Source organism: Eptesicus fuscus, chromosome 4, assembly GCF_027574615.1.
Source record: "Eptesicus fuscus isolate TK198812 chromosome 4, DD_ASM_mEF_20220401, whole genome shotgun sequence".
Classification (NCBI taxonomy): domain Eukaryota; kingdom Metazoa; phylum Chordata; class Mammalia; order Chiroptera; family Vespertilionidae; genus Eptesicus; species Eptesicus fuscus.
In genome coordinates this window covers 32794581-32813011 of record NC_072476.1, presented here as the reverse complement: position 1 = coordinate 32813011, position 18431 = coordinate 32794581, and the positions used below count along the sequence as shown (strand labels likewise).

The 18431-nt window shown below is 51.6% G+C and overlaps 2 protein-coding genes across 3 annotated transcripts; one reads left to right on the top strand and one right to left on the bottom strand.

The window, feature by feature from the left end:
• Nucleotides 1-78: 78 nt before the first annotated feature.
• Nucleotides 79-7714, bottom strand: PLOD3 (procollagen-lysine,2-oxoglutarate 5-dioxygenase 3). Its single transcript, XM_054714877.1, has 19 exons — nucleotides 7174-7714; nucleotides 6630-6721; nucleotides 6332-6468; nucleotides 6062-6225; nucleotides 5805-5917; nucleotides 5573-5636; nucleotides 5016-5113; nucleotides 4581-4682; nucleotides 4317-4442; nucleotides 3909-4030; nucleotides 3533-3637; nucleotides 3295-3420; nucleotides 2863-3004; nucleotides 2666-2779; nucleotides 2426-2494; nucleotides 1815-1919; nucleotides 1183-1329; nucleotides 897-1022; nucleotides 79-522 (listed from the first exon to the last, which is right to left on the bottom strand). The coding sequence occupies exons 1-19, from the start codon at nucleotides 7301-7303 to the stop codon at nucleotides 367-369; spliced, it is 2238 nt and encodes a 745-aa protein (XP_054570852.1). The 5' UTR covers nucleotides 7304-7714; the 3' UTR covers nucleotides 79-366.
• A 395-nt stretch (nucleotides 7715-8109) lies between these two features.
• On the top strand, nucleotides 8110-13628 carry ZNHIT1 (zinc finger HIT-type containing 1). 2 transcript variants are annotated; one of them, XM_028145275.2, is made up of 5 exons: nucleotides 8110-8310; nucleotides 12288-12458; nucleotides 12911-12990; nucleotides 13094-13284; nucleotides 13380-13628. In XM_028145275.2, the coding sequence occupies exons 1-5, from the start codon at nucleotides 8289-8291 to the stop codon at nucleotides 13399-13401; spliced, it is 486 nt and encodes a 161-aa protein (XP_028001076.1). In that variant the 5' UTR covers nucleotides 8110-8288; the 3' UTR covers nucleotides 13402-13628. The 2 variants fall into 2 exon arrangements, with proteins under 2 accessions (XP_028001076.1, XP_008139660.1); XM_008141438.3 differs by having other exon boundaries at nucleotides 8129-8310; nucleotides 13115-13284.
• The last annotated feature ends 4803 nt before the right edge of the window (nucleotides 13629-18431 follow it).

Below are 18431 nucleotides of genomic sequence, written 5' to 3'. Positions count from 1 at the left end.
TCTGGTCTCTCTCTGCTCTGGGTGGCAGGAGGGGTGCAAGATCAATGGGTAGATGAAAGATAATAAATGGACTCAAAATTACAAATCCTCCTTTATTGGGAGTGAGGCTAAGAAACAATAAGTTATCACATGGGGAACCCCCAGAAGCTCTCTCCCATGAACTCTTGGGGGCTGAGGGGAGGGACTAGGGGGCTCCAGGAGCTTCTTGAGAGGGCTGTGTGTTGGGGATTGGGGAGCGAGGTGAGACATCCAGTCCCAGGCACACCGAACATACGCTCAGTAGATGAAGAGCCAGACAGACCCTCTCCAAGGAGTGGGGCATAAGAAGGCACAATGGCAGGAGAGGTTTGGCAGAGTGGTTGAGTGTCAGGGGTCGACAAAGGACACCATGATGTAGCGAGTGCCCCTCGTGGTAGGCAGCCCCTCATGGTAGTGGGTGAGACGGCCAGGGTGCAGAAGCCCCCAGCCCTTCCGTGGGGCTGAGATCACACAGTCATAGCGTAAGAAGCGGCAGCCACCTCCCTGGGAAGGGGACAGAGGGGAGAGTGAGTAGACATGGTGCTGGGGCCAGACAGACACAAGGACACAAGAGGCAGACCAAAGATATAAGGGAGGGGGCTTTCAGGGGGTTTGGGGTGTCAGCAGATGGGGAGACACGGGAGGAAGGGGGCAGGAGCCAGCCTGGAAGCGACCCAGGAGAGGATAGCAACATAACTGGGAAATGTGCAGGGGGCAGGCTGTGGGCAGGGAAGGCACCTGAGGGCTGTGTGCAGGGGAGTAAGGGAGAGGACACAGGGTTCCAGTAGGAGGGTATGCGTGTGCGTGTGTGTGTGCGCGCGCACACACATGCAGGGGCCCTGGTGGTGCCCTGAAGTGGGAAGACGCTAGGGGCTCACCTCATAATCCAGGTCCTTGTGGTTGAGAGCAACGTTGAGAGTAAAGGTGGATGAATCATGATGTGGCCGCAGAGAAGGCTGTTCATCCGGCCGGTAGCGGACCACAAAGTTCATCACTGCCCGGGTCTGTGGGGACAGGAGAAAAGAGGCGGAGGGATGACCCTCAGGTCCCGGGGCGCTTCTGAGGAAGTGATAGCTCCTGTCCAAGGAGTGGGAGTGGCTGCCGGGGTCTGGGACTGGGGTGTGGGGAGGTTGAGGGAGCCAGGGTGGCAGGAGCAGCGCCCACCTTGGTGTGGTAGCCTGGGAACAGGCTCTCGGTCATGGGCCCCACGTACGTCCTCAGCAGCTGCAGCCACTGGTCTTCATAGCCCACCTGCTTCATGTGGATGTCTACGGTGGGCACATTCTCATAGCCTCCAGCTAGTCTTGAGTCCTGTGGACAGTGGGCACTGAGCCCCTGACTGAGCAGTGCCAGCCTCCCCTCTCCTCTTGCTCCCAGGTCTTAAAGCCCGTGTTCCCTCGTCTGGAACAGTCTCAACTCACTCTTATTGTCTCTTTAAGTCTCAGCTAAAATGGCACTTCTTCTGTGAGGTCCCTTGGTCCCCCAAGTCTGGGCCAAGGGCCCCGCCTGTGGCTCCCACAGCACCTGGAGTGCTGCTGCTGATAGCACAGGTGAGAAGGCAGAATTTGGCCTGTACAACTCAACAGTGCACCTCAGGGGCTGGCACTGAGGACCTGCCCAGTAAGGATTTCTTGAATGAATACATGAATGAATGCAGCTGTGACCCTTGTGGGCCCATCCCCTTGGGGACCACTCTCTGTTCCCACTCTCCTGATTCTATTTTCCCTCCATCGGACCCAACAACTCCCTCCTCCTGGAAGGGGCCCTCCCTTCTCCCCTTCCCCAGCCCCTCTCACCTCATGCCGGCCTCCTGACCACTGACCATAGTGCTCCATTTCCTCCACCAGCTCATCACACATTTGGTCTGAGAGCAGAGGGAACCAGTACACATCTGGGCATGGCTAAGGACAGGGCAGGGGAAGAACAGCTTGTTCAGTCACAGGGCTGGGTGACCCGGGGAGGGGGGTGGGACGAGGGGAGGCAGCCAACGAAAGAGAGAAAAAGCAGGAGGAGAAGGGAAGCCAGGAGATGAGAGAAGCTAGGAGAATGGGGATCTGAGTGAGGGGATGGGCCACAGCAAGGGCTCGGCCAGGAGAGGCTGGGCCAGAGGCAATGGGAACAGCACGGAGAACACAGCACAAATGGCAGGAGAGTCCCGGAGGCCCAGATTCTGGGCCAGCGCTTTTCAAACTTCCCTACAAAAATGTCATTTTGTAGACAAGAGAGGTTCACTGAGTAATGCTGGGGTGGGGAGCTGAGCGCCTATCTGATCAGCCTTTGCCTTCATCTTGCCTGAGCAGAAAGCCCTAAGGCACCTGAGGGAAGTCAGTTTGGAAACCACTGCTCCAGACAGTGGGCCCAAGGGATGACGGCCATCAGGCAGTGAGGGATGCTGAGTGAGGCTCACCTGTTCCACGAGTCCCTCCCCTTCAAGAGCCCGGCTGTAGTTCTCGTGAATATACTGCTCCTTCCAGTCCTGGGGAGGAAGCAGGGAGCACACCTTGATGTGTGTCCTCTTTACTTCATCTGGTCCCACCCAGGAAACCCCTCCCTGGGCAGTAGCAGGTCCTGCAAGGGTGTCATGCCCAGGTGCACCCTCCTACAGTGAAGGGCATTCACACTCTTTGAGCCAGGGCCCCCCACTCACCAGGGGGTTGTCAAAGATCTGCCAGAGGTCGGGGTGTAGGTGGTCTGTGTCATACCGGGAAGTGGCCAGGAGGCGGCCAAATTCCTGCTGATTGCTGAGATGGAGGAAGATGCCCTGGAGTGGGGAGAGGGTGTGAGAAGGAGCCAGGAGCTGGCTGCCTCCCAGCACCCAGCACTGGGTCCTGCTGCCATGCTCACCTTGTCCCTCAGGCTCTTACAGAAGGCCATGTCTGGGTCAGTGTCACTGCCGGAGAACACCTCCCTCTGAGGCAGCTCTGTCCGTAAGGTGTCCCCCCGGATCACATACGCCTGGGAAATGTAGGGCACATTCCACACGCCCCTGGAGGTACCGACACTAGGGTCAGCTAGGTGGGTAGCCCCCCAAATTCAGCCCAATTCAGCCTGGGAGCCCCTTCCATCAGGGACACCCCACTCTCAGAGCTGAGAGGCCATCTCACTTCCTCTGTCAAGCACTCCTGGTCACAACCCACCAGTGTCCCCCTTCACAGTCAGTTTCTACCCACAGCTGCACCAGAAGATCCCTGAGACGGAGGCTTTGGGAGAGGATGGGGGCATCTGTTCAGGCCCAGGCGGGAGGAGGAGAGGGGCTGCAGCCCTGGCAGGACTCACACTCGCTTCCGCTGCACCAACTCCACGTAGTCCTCGGAGCGTGCGTAGTACTCATCGGGACTCAGGGCTCCCCAGAAGTTTGACCACAGCTTCCCATGGCGGGAAAGCATGGGTGCTATGACCTTCCTGTGAACAGGTGGATGTGAGGACTGGGCAAAGGCGAGCCCCATGCCCAGGGGAGGAGCTGGGGTCCCCGGGGGACTACTTGGGGGCCCTCAGGCTGAGCCAGGCAAGCAACCTGTTTTCTTCAATGAGGATGCGCAGGACCTGCTGGTTGGTGATGACGGCGTCAGCATCCAGACTGAAGTAGAATTCACACTCGGGGTCCTGCCGACACTTGTCCCTGTGACAGACCAACAGACAGAGGAGCTGAAACTGAAGCAGGTGGGGGAGGAGGGTACTGCAGAGGGGGTGAAACTCCCCCTCACTCTGGGACCTCTGTGAGAGAGGGGCAAGGGAGGGACAGTACATATGGCGGCCAGGAAGGCAGCACTGTGGAGGCCATGGAGAAGCTGGATGGTGGATGGAGAAGGAAGGGTGGTGCAGTGGGTGGCAGCCTCATCACCTCCCACCTCCTTTGCCCCACTGAGCCTCCCTGCCCCGGTCTCACTCACATGGCCATGTCCCTGGCCTCGCCTGGGGTCAGGGCCTCCTCTGGCCCCACCAGCTTCACAGCTGAGAAGTGGTCCTGGAGCTGGGGCCAGGAGTCGGCAATGTGGGGTTCATGGTACACCTCCTGGATGGGAGGAAATGGGGAGGGTGCTGAGAGGGCAGAAAAGATGGCACTTGGGAGGCAAGGATCGGGTGGAGGGGGTCATGGAGAGAAAAAAGGGGCACATTTGTAATACTTCCAACAATAAACAGAGGGTAAAAAAACCCAGAAAAGATGGCACCTGAGGGATAGGATAGGAAAAGGTGGTGAGTGAACAGAGTGTAGGAAGCAATCGGGGGGCAGGGGGGAGTTCTGATCAGGGCAGGTCCCTTGGAAGGGCCCACATGGAGAGACTGTCAGGGTGTCTCACGTTGTTATGCAAGAAGAGGGTGATCCTGTCGGGGGGATAGTCCAGGAGCATCAGCCTTTGCAGGAAGCGGGGCAGGAACGGGGTAGGTTGCTCCACAAACACGGCCAGAAGCACCCGGGGGGGAGGCTGGAAGATACATGCCAGGGCTCAGAGGAAAGCCTGGTACTCCCACTTGGTCTGTCCTCTACAACCTGGCCAGGTTTGGGGGTTCCAGGAGCTCTGCCACCCTGCTTCAGTGTGCTCTTCTGCCCTACCCCTCCTCACCTGCCCCCCCGGGAGTGTCCTCCGGTCCTGGTCACAGAATCCACAGCCTCCCCCAGGAGTCCAGCCATTGGGGACATAGTTTCCCAGGTAATTCAGCTGGAGCTGTTGAAAGAGACAGGGAGAGAGGCTAGGCAGAGGAGTCCATCGCCAGAGATGAGGGAAGTCGGGTAGACAGACAGGAACAAGGAAGGGAGCAGTGGGCACCGAGAACCTCTCCTCGTATCTCTGCTGCTGGGGCTGGGAAGGACCAACTGCTCAGAAGGGCTGGAGGTACTCAGGGGCTGGGATTAGGTTTGGGGGCAGGGACAGAGGTTGTGGGGCCAAGTCTGGGACAGGGGTAAGGGGCTGGGGCTGGGACTAGGTATGGGGCAGGAGCTGGGGCCAGGCCTGAATGGGGCAGAGGCTGGGGGCTGAGGGTATGAGCCATTGGGGCACCTTAGTGGGACCGTTCCCATGCACCACAACAGGAAGCGTGTCGTAGGCCACATTCCGTATACGCACACGATTTTGATCAAATTTTAAAACCACCTCATCTGGGGAAGAAATGCCAGGATTTAGACTTGCTTTCTCTTGAAGCTGCCATGCAGCAGGTGCTTCTAAATATGGGGGAATCCAGCTACTCTGATGCCACCCTGCGGATCTCCTTCAGTGTGACCAGGACAAGTCACCAGCCCCTCAGAGAGGCAGTTTCCTCATCTGTAACATGTAGATAACCACAGACCCCAGTCCTCCTTTGTAGCATTGTTGTGTTAAAGAAATTACAGAAGTAAAGCCCTTGACCCAGGGCCTTGGCACATAGTATGTCTCACAGATGTTAGGTATGACAGCCACTGCTTTTACCACTGTTAGCACCTTTATCAGCCATTCAGACACTTGATGAAGTTAACATAAACATGAATTGAAGACAACCCCAATTCCAGCAGGAGCCCCTTCCTAATTCAGGACCCCCAGCAGCCTCTCTCATCTCCCCTTCTGATCGCCTTTCTCCTCACCTAAAGCCCCGTTGAGGTTCTGAAAGATCCGGGATTTATGATCCAGATTAAGGCTGAATTTCTCCTGGATGGGATAAGATGGAGCAGTTAATTCAAGAAGGGGTAGGACATCATTTCTCACTCTTTTCTCTTTACATCTTTCCCAAAGCCTCTTCACCCCTTCTCTCCCATTCAGCTAAGGCCTGCCATCCCATAGAGCTGCAGTGGTCACCCCTTCTCTGCCCGTCTCTACCCTCAGTCCTGGGTCCAGATAGAGTCGAGTGTAGAACAGCTGATCATCATCGTCATCCTTGTACTTCCACTGGCGGACAATTTGGTGGACGGTGGGGGCAAAGCCAATGAATCCTGTGGGGGGGAGGAGAGGAGCTGACTCCCAGACTCCCCGGGTCCCATGAACCTGTCTCCACTCCCTCTCTGGGCTCCGGGCGCCTGGAACACTCCATACCCCCTCACTCTGGGCCCCTCCGCCTCAGGCACTCTGCCACTCACCACCAGAGTTGAGGAAGCGCTTCCCCGTGCCCACCTCAGGGTACTGCTCTGCCAGCCCCCACTCAGGCCAGCAGAAGCTCTCTGCAGAGAACAGCAGGCGGCTGCCACTCTGGACGAACTTCTTCAGCAGTTCGGAGGGGCTGCCAGCCAAAATCACATCGTAGCTGGCAAGGAAGGGGAGGATGAACAGGACAGCCACGGGGACCTTAGTACCCTCACCCTCTTCCTCTTGTTTGCCCCACCCCTTTCTCCCTACCCCAGCCCCTTTACCTGTCCACAAACATGATGACCATATCCTCCCGGTCTGCATATTTCTCCATTTCCTTCTTTAGCCACCTGACCTTCTGTCCTCCACCAACTGTCCTGGCCACATCACCCCCTCGCCACTTCTCTCCCAGGCCCAGCGTCTGTGGGGGAGATCCGCCATGCCAGGCAGGCATTCAGCGGGCCAGGCTCACCGTGGGACCCCAGGCATCCAGTCCGCAGCGCACTCCTCCAGCTGGAATTTCCCCACCACCCCGCCCCCCGCCCCCACCTCCTAGCGCCGGGAGGGCATTCCTCTCCTCACCCGCACTGTATAGTTGAAGAACTCAGCTGATCGCAGGAAACGCCGGTATCCCTCTGTCTCGGCTGTGGCCACGGTGATCACCAGCAACTTCTCTGTTACCAGTGGGGAATCAGCACTCGGGACACTCACCCAGCTCATGGCCCCACATGCTCCACTCATCTCAGGTCTTCTTCCCCTCCTTCAAACTCTGCTAATGTCCCTTACCTTTTGTTTCCCCATCCCCTCTGAAATCTTCCCCCAAGGAAACTTCGACCCCAGTGAGAGCAGTGACACCCAGGAATACGGGGTCAGCCAGCACGGGGCTGACCCGTAGTTTAGGGTCGGGAGTGAGCGGTTCACATGTGGTTATTTAAAGTGAGATGTAGAGTAAGATGAAATAAACATTTAAATTCAGTTCCTCGATTGTACTAACCACATTTCACGGGGCGAGGGAGAGCCCCAACCCCCACGCTGCCCGCCCCCCCCCCCCCCCGCCCCGCTGCCCCCAGCCCCGGTGGGCAGACGCTGCAGCCCCGAGCTCGCTCGGCTCTCCCTGGGGGTTCACCTGGGTTGACAGGGTTTCCACCCCGGGGACGATCGGAAGCCGAGGCCACAGGAGGCGGCGACAGCAGTAGCAGCAGCAGCAGCAGCAGCAGGAGCAGCAGGAGCGGGAGTCCGGGGCCCCAGGAGGCCATGGCGGGGAGCGGGCCGAGACCGCTCACAGGCCCGCACCTGGTTCCCGCGGCGCGCCGGGATCCAAACCACGGAGCGGGGGGCTCTGGGAAGGCGACCCGGGCTGCTGAGCGGCTCACTACGAGGAAGAGCGGGGCTGCGGCTCCGCCCTGGAAAAAAGGCGTAGCCGGAGGTTACAGAAAACTCTAGATGCCGGCGCCCCAGACAAGGAGAGGATTGTCCCCGGGCGCGGGCGCGCTGCGCGGAGCGAGCGGAGGGGCCGCTGGGCCGCGAGGCGAAAGAGGGGCGGGGGCTCGGGCCCCCGGTCACAAGCTGAGGACTTTGGTCCGAGGCGGCCCAACCACTGCTCGCCAGACCCTGGAGAAAACTGAAACCCGGAGAGGGGAAGTGACCCCTCGCGGTCCGACGAGAGGCGGGTCTTTGCCATTGCCCTGCCCCGGCGGCGGGCGGAAGACTGGAGAGCGAGGCTGGGGGGACGCGCGGAGCGGGCGCGGGTGGAGGAGCGGGCGGAAGGCAGAGGGGGGCCGAGGAGACTGAAGCCCCAGAGGAGCTAGTTGTTGAAGTGTCTGTGGAGGGTCATCAGGGACCTCTCGGTCGCCCACTCAAGCCTGCTCATAGTCTTTGGGAGTCCCGTCAGTCATCTTTACGCCCCGGGAGCAGCTCCAGTGGCTGCCTTTGTGACGATGGCATGTAAAGAAGGACCAAAGGAAAATGATGTTTCTCGAAAGACCACCGGCACCACATCTTTAAAATGACCCGTTTCAGGGTTCCCACAAAATACAAAGCTACACTGAGGCCGGAAGTACTTTTGCCCCGATAAAATATGGCAGAAAGCGTGCTCATCTCCAAGGGAACATCACGTAATTAGTCAAGGCGTAATATTGCGCACGCGTGGAAGCGCACGTCGCCGGAAGTGATGTGCCCTTAGTAAAGCGGCTGGTTTAGCACGCGTGCGTAACAGGCTCTTCCGTCAGCTGTGTTGTGGAAATGGTGGAGAAGAAAACTTCGGGTATGTGAGCCCCCGCGGGTTTGCTTCCTTCCTTCTCTCAAATCCGAACCTGGCCTAAGATTTTTTCTCACCTAATTATTAGTCTCAAATCCTTTCCCCGGTCCTCGGGTCCTGGCATCGGGGCTCCCCCACATCATCCATTCACGTTTTATTGATGCCTGTTCCCAGTGGGACTCTGGGGATGGAGAAAGGAAAAAAGGTCCTATTTTCCTAGAACTGGCTTTTTGGGAGGAGGACAGACATGCAGACCTACCGTTGCACTTTGTACGTGCTATGGCAGAGGGATGTGCAGCGCCTGGGCGCATGAAGGAGTGGCACCCAATCCAGCTTCTGGGAAGGAGGGGGCTGTGAAGAATTGGAGGGGACGAGAACGCTTGAAAGCCTCGTTAGATTTCGCTCCGTGCAGGTGCGTGTGGGCTCATTCCCGGCTGCAGGAACCACACTTGCAAAGGCAAGGAAGCAAGAAAATCAAGTTGCTTAGGAAGCCAAGTTCACAGTTCGGGGTTTGCAGAGGCATGGTAAAAGAGGCTGAAGGGCTAGGGAAAGGCACACTTGAAAGACATTATATACGCTGCCGATGAATTTTAACTCAGAGCAGTAGAGAACCATCCAAGGCATTTAAACTAGGGGAGTGACGGAAACTAATTTATCTTTTAGAAAGGCAGTTCTGGCTTCAGTGCAGAGGATGGATCGGAGAGACTAGAGCAGCACTGTCCAGTAGAATTTTGGGGGATGATGGGAATTATTTTATTTTATTTTTAAAAATATATTTTATTGATTTTTTACAGAGAGGAAGGGAGAGGGATAGAGAGCTAGAAACATCGATGAGAGAGAAACATCAATCAGCCACCTCCTGCACACCCTCTACTGGGGATGTGCCCGCAACCGAGGTACATGCCTTTGACCGGAATTGAACCTGGGGCCCTTCAGTCCGCAGGCCGACGCTTTATCCACTGAGCCAAACTGGTCAGGGCAGGAATGTTTTTAATCAGCACTGTTCATCTTGGCAGCCATTAGCTACATGTGGCTGTTGAGCACTTGAAATGTGGTTAGTACAATCGAGGAACTGAATTTAAATTTTTATTTCATCTTAATCTACATCTCACTTTAAATAACCACATGTGATTAGTGGTTACTTGATTGTATAGCACAGGTCTAGAGGCTGGAAGGCCAGTTAGGAAGCCATTAAGTGGTCCAGATAAAAAGCGATGAGGGTCAGAATACCTCCAGATTGACTCGTAATAAATCCAGTCATGTCACTCCTTTCTTTAAAAAAAAATGTTTTGGTTTTTTTGTTGTTTGTTTTTTAGGGGAGCGGGGAGTGGGAATAGAGAGATAGAAACATCCTTGAGAAAGAAACATCATCGATCGGCTGCTTCCTGCACGCCCCCTACTGGGCGTCAGCTGGCAATCTGAGCATGTGCCCTGACTGGGAATCCAACCAGCGACCTCTTGGTTCATAGTTGACACTCAACTACTGAGCCACCCCAGCCCAGCGTCATTCCTTCCTTAAAACTCCTCACTGTATTTCTACCACCCTCACCATAGAATCCTCAAATCCAAACTTTTATAGATACTTAAAAGATTCTTAATGGTCTGCATGACTTCATACCTTCCCTCCCTCCCACACACACTTTTATGCCAGCCATAGAGAACTTTTAATTTATTGAAGGCACCACAGTCTCCCATCCAAGCCTTCTCTCATGCTGGTTCCAAGGCCTGAGACACCCTCCCTTCTCTCCCAACCAAGTTAAATTCTATTCATCAATCAGGCCTCAACCTGGGCGTATTTCCTCTGGAAAATCTTCCTGACTACTCCAAGGCCAGGCTCTGTCATGTGCTCTGTAGCACTTGGTACTTCCCTATGCTAGCATATACTATACTTTACCATTCTTGTTTTATCATTTGTATTCCCCACTAGACTATAGGCCCTGGTTGTATTCCAACCTATGGCACTTGGAAGGGAGGCAGACTAGTGCAGTGATCAAGAGCATGTTTTCTGATGCTGGGCAGTTTGGCATTTGAATTCTGACCCAGCCACTTACCAGCTATGCAAAGTTCAGTAACATGGGGATGGTAATGATACTTGATTGTTGTAAGGGTTAAAGGATCCCATTTATATAGAGCTTAATATAGTGCGTGGCTCATTGTTCATGCCCAGTGTTAGTCACTGACACTGATGCTATTATTATGGTTATAGGCCCTCAATAAATATTTGTTTAATGAATAAAGAGATATTTTGTGGTGAACAGCTGATATGATAATGAAGAGAGAGCTTTAAAATAATCCTAGATTTTTGGTTTGGATGTCTATGTAGATGGTTTCATTCACTTAAAGTTTACAGGAGGAGAAGCAGACTTGGGTGGGGAGATTTTTGAATTTGCGTTGCATTATCAATGGAGTCAGCAGGTAATCTCCTGCAGACAGTTGAATAGTCAGTTTTGGAGCTCAAGAGAAGGTTTTGGATTGAGAAAATCACTTTTGGAGCCATTTGCTTGTAGGCGAGAGAGCCTTGTGTTTGGATTAAAAATCTCAGGAAGAGTTTATAAACTGAGAAAGATAACAGGGACAGCCATCTCCTTAGAGGCAGAGAGAGAAGGCAAGGTTGGAAACGGAAGCGTAGCCAGATATGGAAGGAAAACCTGGAGTCATGTTAAAGAAGCCTCCGAAGGGACTCTCTCAATGCAAGGGAGATGGAAAACACAGTCTCAGAGTGTAGAGAACTCAGGTAAAATGCACCCTGGGCTTGGGCCGAGGAGGTCACCAGTGTCCTGAGTGTGAGTGGTTTTCATAAAAATCCAGCCGGTTGCTGGGGTTGAGGGCTGGCTGGGAGATGAAGAAATGGGGCATCACATGGACCACTCTGTCAAAGAAAAGTAGCTGTGAAGTTGGGTAGACATGAGAGAGTTTAGTAGGTTTTTCCGTGAAGGGAAAGTACCAGGTGAGGAGGAGAGGTGGAAGATACCAGAGGGAGGGGGGGACTCAGCTGCAGGGGAACAGCTGGGTTTAGCAGTGAGACTTGGTGGGGGGCGCCCAAGCAATTATGACTGAGGGTGGGCTGAAAGATGAGTGTCCCTGCGTGTCAGTGGTCCATTTCCTTTGAGGTAGGAAATGAAATTGCATGAAGGCCAAGTGCCTGAAGGTACCAACAGAGCCTGGAAGCCCTGAATTTACGGTGGTGTCGTTAATACGGTTGTGTGATTTCTGCCAGCATTTCTTTGATTGGATCCTCTGGGATTGGGAGGAAAGGCTTCGGCCAAAGACATAGAAAACAGGCACGAGTGACTGATATGGGAGACTTAACTAGCTGGGAAGGAAGCAAACCAGAGGGGCTGGTATACATTCCCCCCTTATCCACAGGGGGGTTCCAAGACCCCCAGTGGAGCTTGAAATTGTGGACAGTATTGAATCCTATACATATGTTTTTTCCTATACGTATATATATTTTACAGCTTCTCTTTGGCATATCTTTGACATCACTACTCTTGTGTTTTTGGGCCATTATTAAGTAAAATAAGGGTTACTTAAACACAAGCATTTTGATACCACAACAATTGATCTGATAACTGACATGACTACTTAGTGGTTAACGGGCAGGTAGTGTATACAGCCTGGATACTTGGAAAAGAGATGATTCACAGAAAGGAGTGGTTGGCATGAGATTTCATCACAGGCTCCTGTTTTTGGTGGCCCTGGATGCTGTAACTCTTATGTGGTAGTAGAGCTTTAACATTTTCAGATCACGGTTGACCACAGGTAACTAAAACTGCAGAAAATGAAATCTCAGATAAGGGGGAACTACGGTATTGGTAGAAGATATAGGGGCCGAGGGCTCAGTGACTAGGATGAGATCAGAGAACTGTGACTCCACACCCCATGGATATCATCCACACACTGCCCAGAGCCTGGGTTACCCCAGCTTCTCTCTTCTCTGTGTGCCCCACCCCCTATAACTCTTCTGGTTTTGCCCCATGTAGTTCGCTCCCAGGACCCTGGACAGCGGCGGGTGCTGGACAGGGCTGCCCGGCAGCGCCGTATCAACAGGCAGCTTGAGGCCTTGGAGAATGACAACTTCCAGGATGACCCCCACGCAGGACTCCCACAGCTTGGCAAGAGACTGCCTCAATTTGACGATGATGCAGACACTGGTGAGGCGGGTGGGACTGGGGACACATGGCTGAAGGAAGGGGAAAGAGTCTGCCTAGATTAGGGTTGTGGAAGTACATTGGGCTGGGGGGCAGATCCAGGAGCTCCTCTGGCTCTGCCAGGAACTGGCTCCTGTGACTTTGATCAAGTCACTCTCCCCATTCTGTGCCTTCGTTTCCTCTTGTGTATGTAGAATAAAGACAATGGAGTAGGTGAGTTCTGAACTCCCTTCCAGTTCCAATATAAAGTCTTAGGTTTAGGGAGTATAGAGATGAAGAACGGCTGGGATTGGAGAAGCTGGGGAAAGGGAAAAAGATGGTAGACAGAGGCCTACTGAGAGCCCAGGGGGGTATGTGAGTAGGGAATGGACACGAGGGCACTGGGAATGATGGGGCAGGGAAAGGTGGTGTATTTCTTGGAACGTGCCAAGTAACTCATTTCTCTTGACCTCTAGGAAAGAAAAAGAAGAAAACTCGAGGTGATCATTTTAAACTTCGCTTCCGGAAAAACTTTCAGGCCTTACTAGAGGAGCAGGTGAGAGAGGAGCTGGCAGGGAGGAACCCACAGAGAAGGGCCGAGCCCACAGAGATGCTTGTCCCTGGTGGGTGTTTGCTGTGAGGGTGGAGGAGTTGTGTAGTCTTCCCCCTTGTATCTGCAGAACCTGAGTGTGGCCGAGGGCCCCAACTACCTGACAGCTTGTGCGGGACCCCCATCCCGGCCCCAGCGCCCCTTCTGTGCTGTATGTGGCTTCCCCTCTCCATACACCTGCGTCAGCTGTGGCGCCCGGTACTGCACTGTGCGCTGTCTGGGCACCCACCAGGAAACCAGGTTAGCTTAGAACATGCCCCAGATCCACACCCTTTTCCTCCTACACCCCACAGCCTCCCAGGCCCTCTCCTCATCCTGGGCTTCTCTGCCTGTAGATGCCTGAAGTGGACGGTGTGAGCCTGGGTGTCCCTGGAAAGGAAGGCCCTCTGTGCATCAACCTGTCCTCAGAAAGGACATCAAGGGAATGAAAGGTGCTCCCCTGGACCAAGAGAGGAACTGTTCACTCACCCAACAAACCTTGTGTCCTATCCTCCAGAGCAGATCAGTCTTACTCCCAGGGATGTGGCAGGGAAGTGGGCCACCCCCCAGGGTACTGTCATAATAAAAGGTCTTATGTGAGGAGGCACCTGCCTTTTGGTCACATGGTGTTTCGGGGGTGAGGGTGATGGGTCATCTGTTTCACCTACTCACTACTCTGTCTTTTTTTTTCCTACCTGTCAATTACTGCTCCTACTCTCTACCCCTCTAGGTCCCTGACCATGAAAGATTTTTGTCCCATTCTCCATGTCTCTGCATTTCTTGGCTGCTTCTTTATGTCACATTTTTGGTTATTGATTTAGTTAATTTGTTTTTGCTTTTTGTTTTTCTAGTTCTTCTGAATGATTTTTGAATACAGCAAGGCCCCAGGAATGGCCAGTCTGAGGAAACAGTTATTATCAGGCAGGAAGCTCTTATTATCAGGGGCTGTGGTATGTGAACGTATTAGCAGAGAAAACCCAGAAGTTTCTGGGAGGCATAGAGGAATTCATGGTGTAGAGGCTCCTGTTCTTGGGGTCCCTGGATGTTATAACTCTTGGGTGGTACTAGAGCTACTTCCATCCACACCTCTTCTAAGTGCGTTCTTTTTTTTAAAGGAAATAATCTTTTTATATTTTTAAAATCATTTTTATTGAGAATATTACAGATGTCCCTCTTTTTTCCCCCTATTACCCCCTTCAACCGGTTCCTGTCCTGCTCCAGGCCTCCTACCACCCTGTTGTCTGTGTTCATGGGTAATGCATATCTATAATAATAAAAGCGTAATATGCTAATTAGACTGGACAGCCGAAAGACCTTCTGGGGGCTGAGGCAGAGGTGGTTAGGGGCAATCAGGCAGGCAGGTGAGCAGTTAGGGACAATCAGGCAGGCAGGCAGAGTGGTTAGGAGCTAGCGGTCCTGGATTGCGAGAGAGATGTCTGACTGTTGGTTTAGGCCCGATCACCGCAGGGATCTCTGTGGGATCGGGCCTAAACCAGCAGTCGGACATCCCCCAAGGGGTCCTGGATTGCGAGAGGGTGCAGGCCGGGCTGAGGGACCCTCCCATCCTGTTCACGAATTTCATGCACCGGGCCTCTCGTATGCATATAAGATCTTTGGTTAATCTCTTCCCACCCCCACTTCACTTCCCTCTGAGAGTCATCACTCTGCTCCATGTTTCCATGCCTCTGATTCTATTTTATTCATCAGTTTATTTTGTTCATTAGATTTCTTGTTCGTTTATTTTGATTTTTAGATTCAAATGTTGATAAATATGTATTTATTGCCATTTTATGGTTCATATTTTTTTACCTTTTTCTCTTCTTCTTCCTCTTCTTAAAGAATAGCCTTTAACATTTTGTGTATTACTGATTTGGTGGTGATGAACTCCTTTAGCTTTTTCTTATCTGTAAAGCTCTTTATCTGACCTTCAATTCTAAATGATAGCTTTGCTGGGTAGAGTAATCTTGGTTGTAGGTCCTTGCTATTCATCACTTTGTATATTTCTTGCCACTTCCTTTTGGCCTGCAATGTTTCTGTTGAGAAATCAATTAATAGTCATATGGGCACTCCCTTGTAAGTAACTAACTGCTTTTCTCTTGCTGCTTTTAAGATTTTCTCTTTGTCTTTAACTCTTGGCATTTTAATTATAATTAATGACATGTGGTGTTTTTACGTAAGAGGTGTGGGCCTCTTTGGATTCCTTTTGTTTGGGATTCTCTGTGTTTCCTGGACTTGTAAGTCTGTTTCTTTCACCAGGTAGGGGAAGTTTTCTGTCATTATTTCTTCAAATAGGTTTTCAATACCTTGCTCTTCCATAATGTGAATGTTGGTATGCTTGCAGTTGTCCCAGAGGCTCTTTACACTATCTTTATATTTTGGGATTCTTTTTGCTCTTCTGATTGGGTTTTTTGTGTTTTTTTTTGTTGTTTTTTTTTTGCTTCCTCGTATTCCGAATCCTCTACTTTATGTTGAATCCCTGTAAATGATTCTTTATTTCAGTTAGTGTATGCTTAGTTTCTGACTTTTTTTTTTTATCCTCACCTGAGTGTATTTTTTCCATTGATTTTTTCTTTTTTTTTAAGAGAGTGGAAGGGAGAGAGAGAGTCAGAGAGATACACTGATGTGAGAGAGACACATTGATTGATTGCCTCCCGCATGCCCCCAACTAGGGCCGGGAGCCTGCAACCGAGGTACATGCCCTTGACCAGAATTGAACCTGGGACCCTTCAGTCCGCAGGTTGACACTATCCACTGAGCAAAAGCAGCTTGGATCTTTTTTAATGTCTTTGACATTCTCACTAAGATCCTTGAAAGTCCCACTAAGTTCCTTGAAACTCTCATTAAGTCCCTTGAAGCTCTCATTAAGATCCTTGAGTAATCTTATAACCATTGTCATGAACTCTGTATCCAATAGCTTGCTTGCTTCCATTTCTTTCCTTTGTAACATGTGTCTTTATCTCCACATTTAGGCTGCTTCCCTATATTAGGTGGAGCTGTTATGTTTCTTGGAATTGGTAGAGTGGCCTTGTGTGATAGGTATAGGGCCCAGAGGCTCAGCCTTCCCAGTCATCGGAGCTGGGCATTCTAGGTGTGCCCCTGAGTGGGCTGTGTGTACAGTCTTATTGTAGTTGAGCTTTGATTGGCATCACTGGGAGAACCAGCCATCTACAATGGAAGAGCTACTTTCTAGGAGTTGCTCTCCTAGTTGCCCAGGACTCTGTTGGAACATAACCAAGCAGGTGCTTAAAAAGTATTTGTTGCCAAAACCGGTTTGGCTCAGTGGATAGAGCGTCGGTCTGCGGACTGAAAGGTCCCAGGTTCGATTCCAGTCAAGGGCATGTACCTTGGTTGCAGGCACATCCCCAGTAGGGGGTGTGCAAGAGGCAGCTGATCGATGTTTCTCTCTCATCGATGTTTCTAGCTCTCTATCCTTCTCCCTTCCTCTCTGTAAAAAATCAATAAAATATATTTTTTTAAAAAAGTATTTGTTGAACGTATGACCTCAATAGAATATTAATCATATCCAGCAAAGTCAGAGTTAAGCACCTTTTTAGGGTCTTCTCCCCATTTCGGAGGACTTTCTTGGGGCCGGCTCCGATGTTCCTGGTGTCTTCCTGAGGAACTGCTTGCCCTTTCTCTGGACACTTGCAGTTGGGCAAGTGGTGTTGGTGACAGCTTTGTGTTGAATGGTGGTGAAAACAGGGTTTACAGTCAGTCAGTCCTAAATGTGGTATTTTTACGTCATTGATGGCTGTAAATTTTTTGACTATTCTCCCATTGAAGGTGGGGTCTTTGTCCCCTTCCTCTGGGATCTGGGTAGGCTTATGACTGCTTCACCTAGGAGAGAGTGGCAGAAGTGAAACCATGTGACGTGCAAGGCTAGGTGTAAAAGGCAGTGCACCTTCTGCCTTGTTCCTAGGACACTTGGTTTTTTTAAAAATTAAATTTATTGAGGTGACATTGGTTAATAGATCACATAGCTCTAGGACATTTGCTTTTGGAACCCTCAGTCACCATGTAAGAAATCCAACTGTTCTGAAGCCACCATGCTCTGAGGAAGCCCAGGCTACAGGGAGAGGCACCTGCAGGTGCTCCCGGTGCCAGGTCCAGTTGACAGGCCTTCAAGCCATCCCAGCCCAGGCTTCCATCATAGGAGTGAAGATGCTTCCTGGTGACTTCAGCCAAGGCACCACGGCAGCCTCAGCCATTTGAGTCTTCCTAGCTTTGTCCTCAACATCATGGAACAAGCTCTAGCCATCTCTGCTGGACCCTGTCCAAATTCCTGACCTCAGAATCCGTGTGTGTAACAAGTTTATGCCACTGAGTCTTGGGATGGTTTGTTATGCAATACAATAGTAATTGGGACATCACGAATCCAGCTTGCTGACTGCTAACTCCTGGCCTAGGTTTCTTGTCTCTCCCAGGAAGAGAAACTTTCCTGTGTCCTAATCTTTTTTTTTTCCCTCTCCACCAAGAAGTACACTCAAGAAAGAAACCAGAAGAAAAGACTTTCCTTGCAGTGAATCACCACCTGTGCTTCGCTGTGTTCCACCTGCCTTGGAATTCCTGTCAGATTTCCACTGAGTCAGCACAATCTCTTTGGCTTATTTCCTAAGTTCGCTGACCTTATTTCATATTTTGTTGTTCTAAAAACAATCACACAGGTTCTGCTTGGTGTGAGATTTGTCTGCTCACTGACACTCAGCCTAACCCAACTGACCTTGATAGGACAGAGCCAGACCCCAAGGCCCTCCCTTGCTCTGACATGGATTGTTTCTACAAGTCATCCACTGACATTCTCGAGGAAGGGAGAGCCATTTAAAATCGTAGCTCCTCAAGAAAAGCCTTGACCAACTTTTACCAGCGTCTTGTGTATTAGTGGAAACTTGGTCCCCACCTTAGGAGGCACCCAGACCTTTGGGAAATCTACACTATGCCAAAAGCTTCTGGTGGCTAAAGCCAGGGTTTGATGGGCCCCACAGCCCCTGCCTGGGCACACAGGAGCAGAAGAGGTTAATGCTATGATCTGGAAGGCTAGAGGCTTGGGGGGCTCAAGGCTAAAGACCTCAGTGAGTACTGACTCTGATTGATGTGAATTAGTTTGGAGAGCCAGGAATTCTGGGAAGCAGGCCAGGTGTGTCTTCAGTCTTGGACAAATCTTGGTCCTACTACTTACTGATTGTGTAGCTTGGATAGGTCACTTTACCTTTCTGACTGCATAGCCACCTCCCAGATATCGTGAGGATTAAGTGAGGCAGTGCACCTAGCCCAGCGTCTGGCATCTAGAAAGTACTCAGAAAATGAAGCTATTTTTTATTTAATTTATTTATTTATTTATTTATTTTGACTTTTTTTTATTGAGGTATTATATGTGTACATATCTTACCATTACCCCCCCACACACCCAT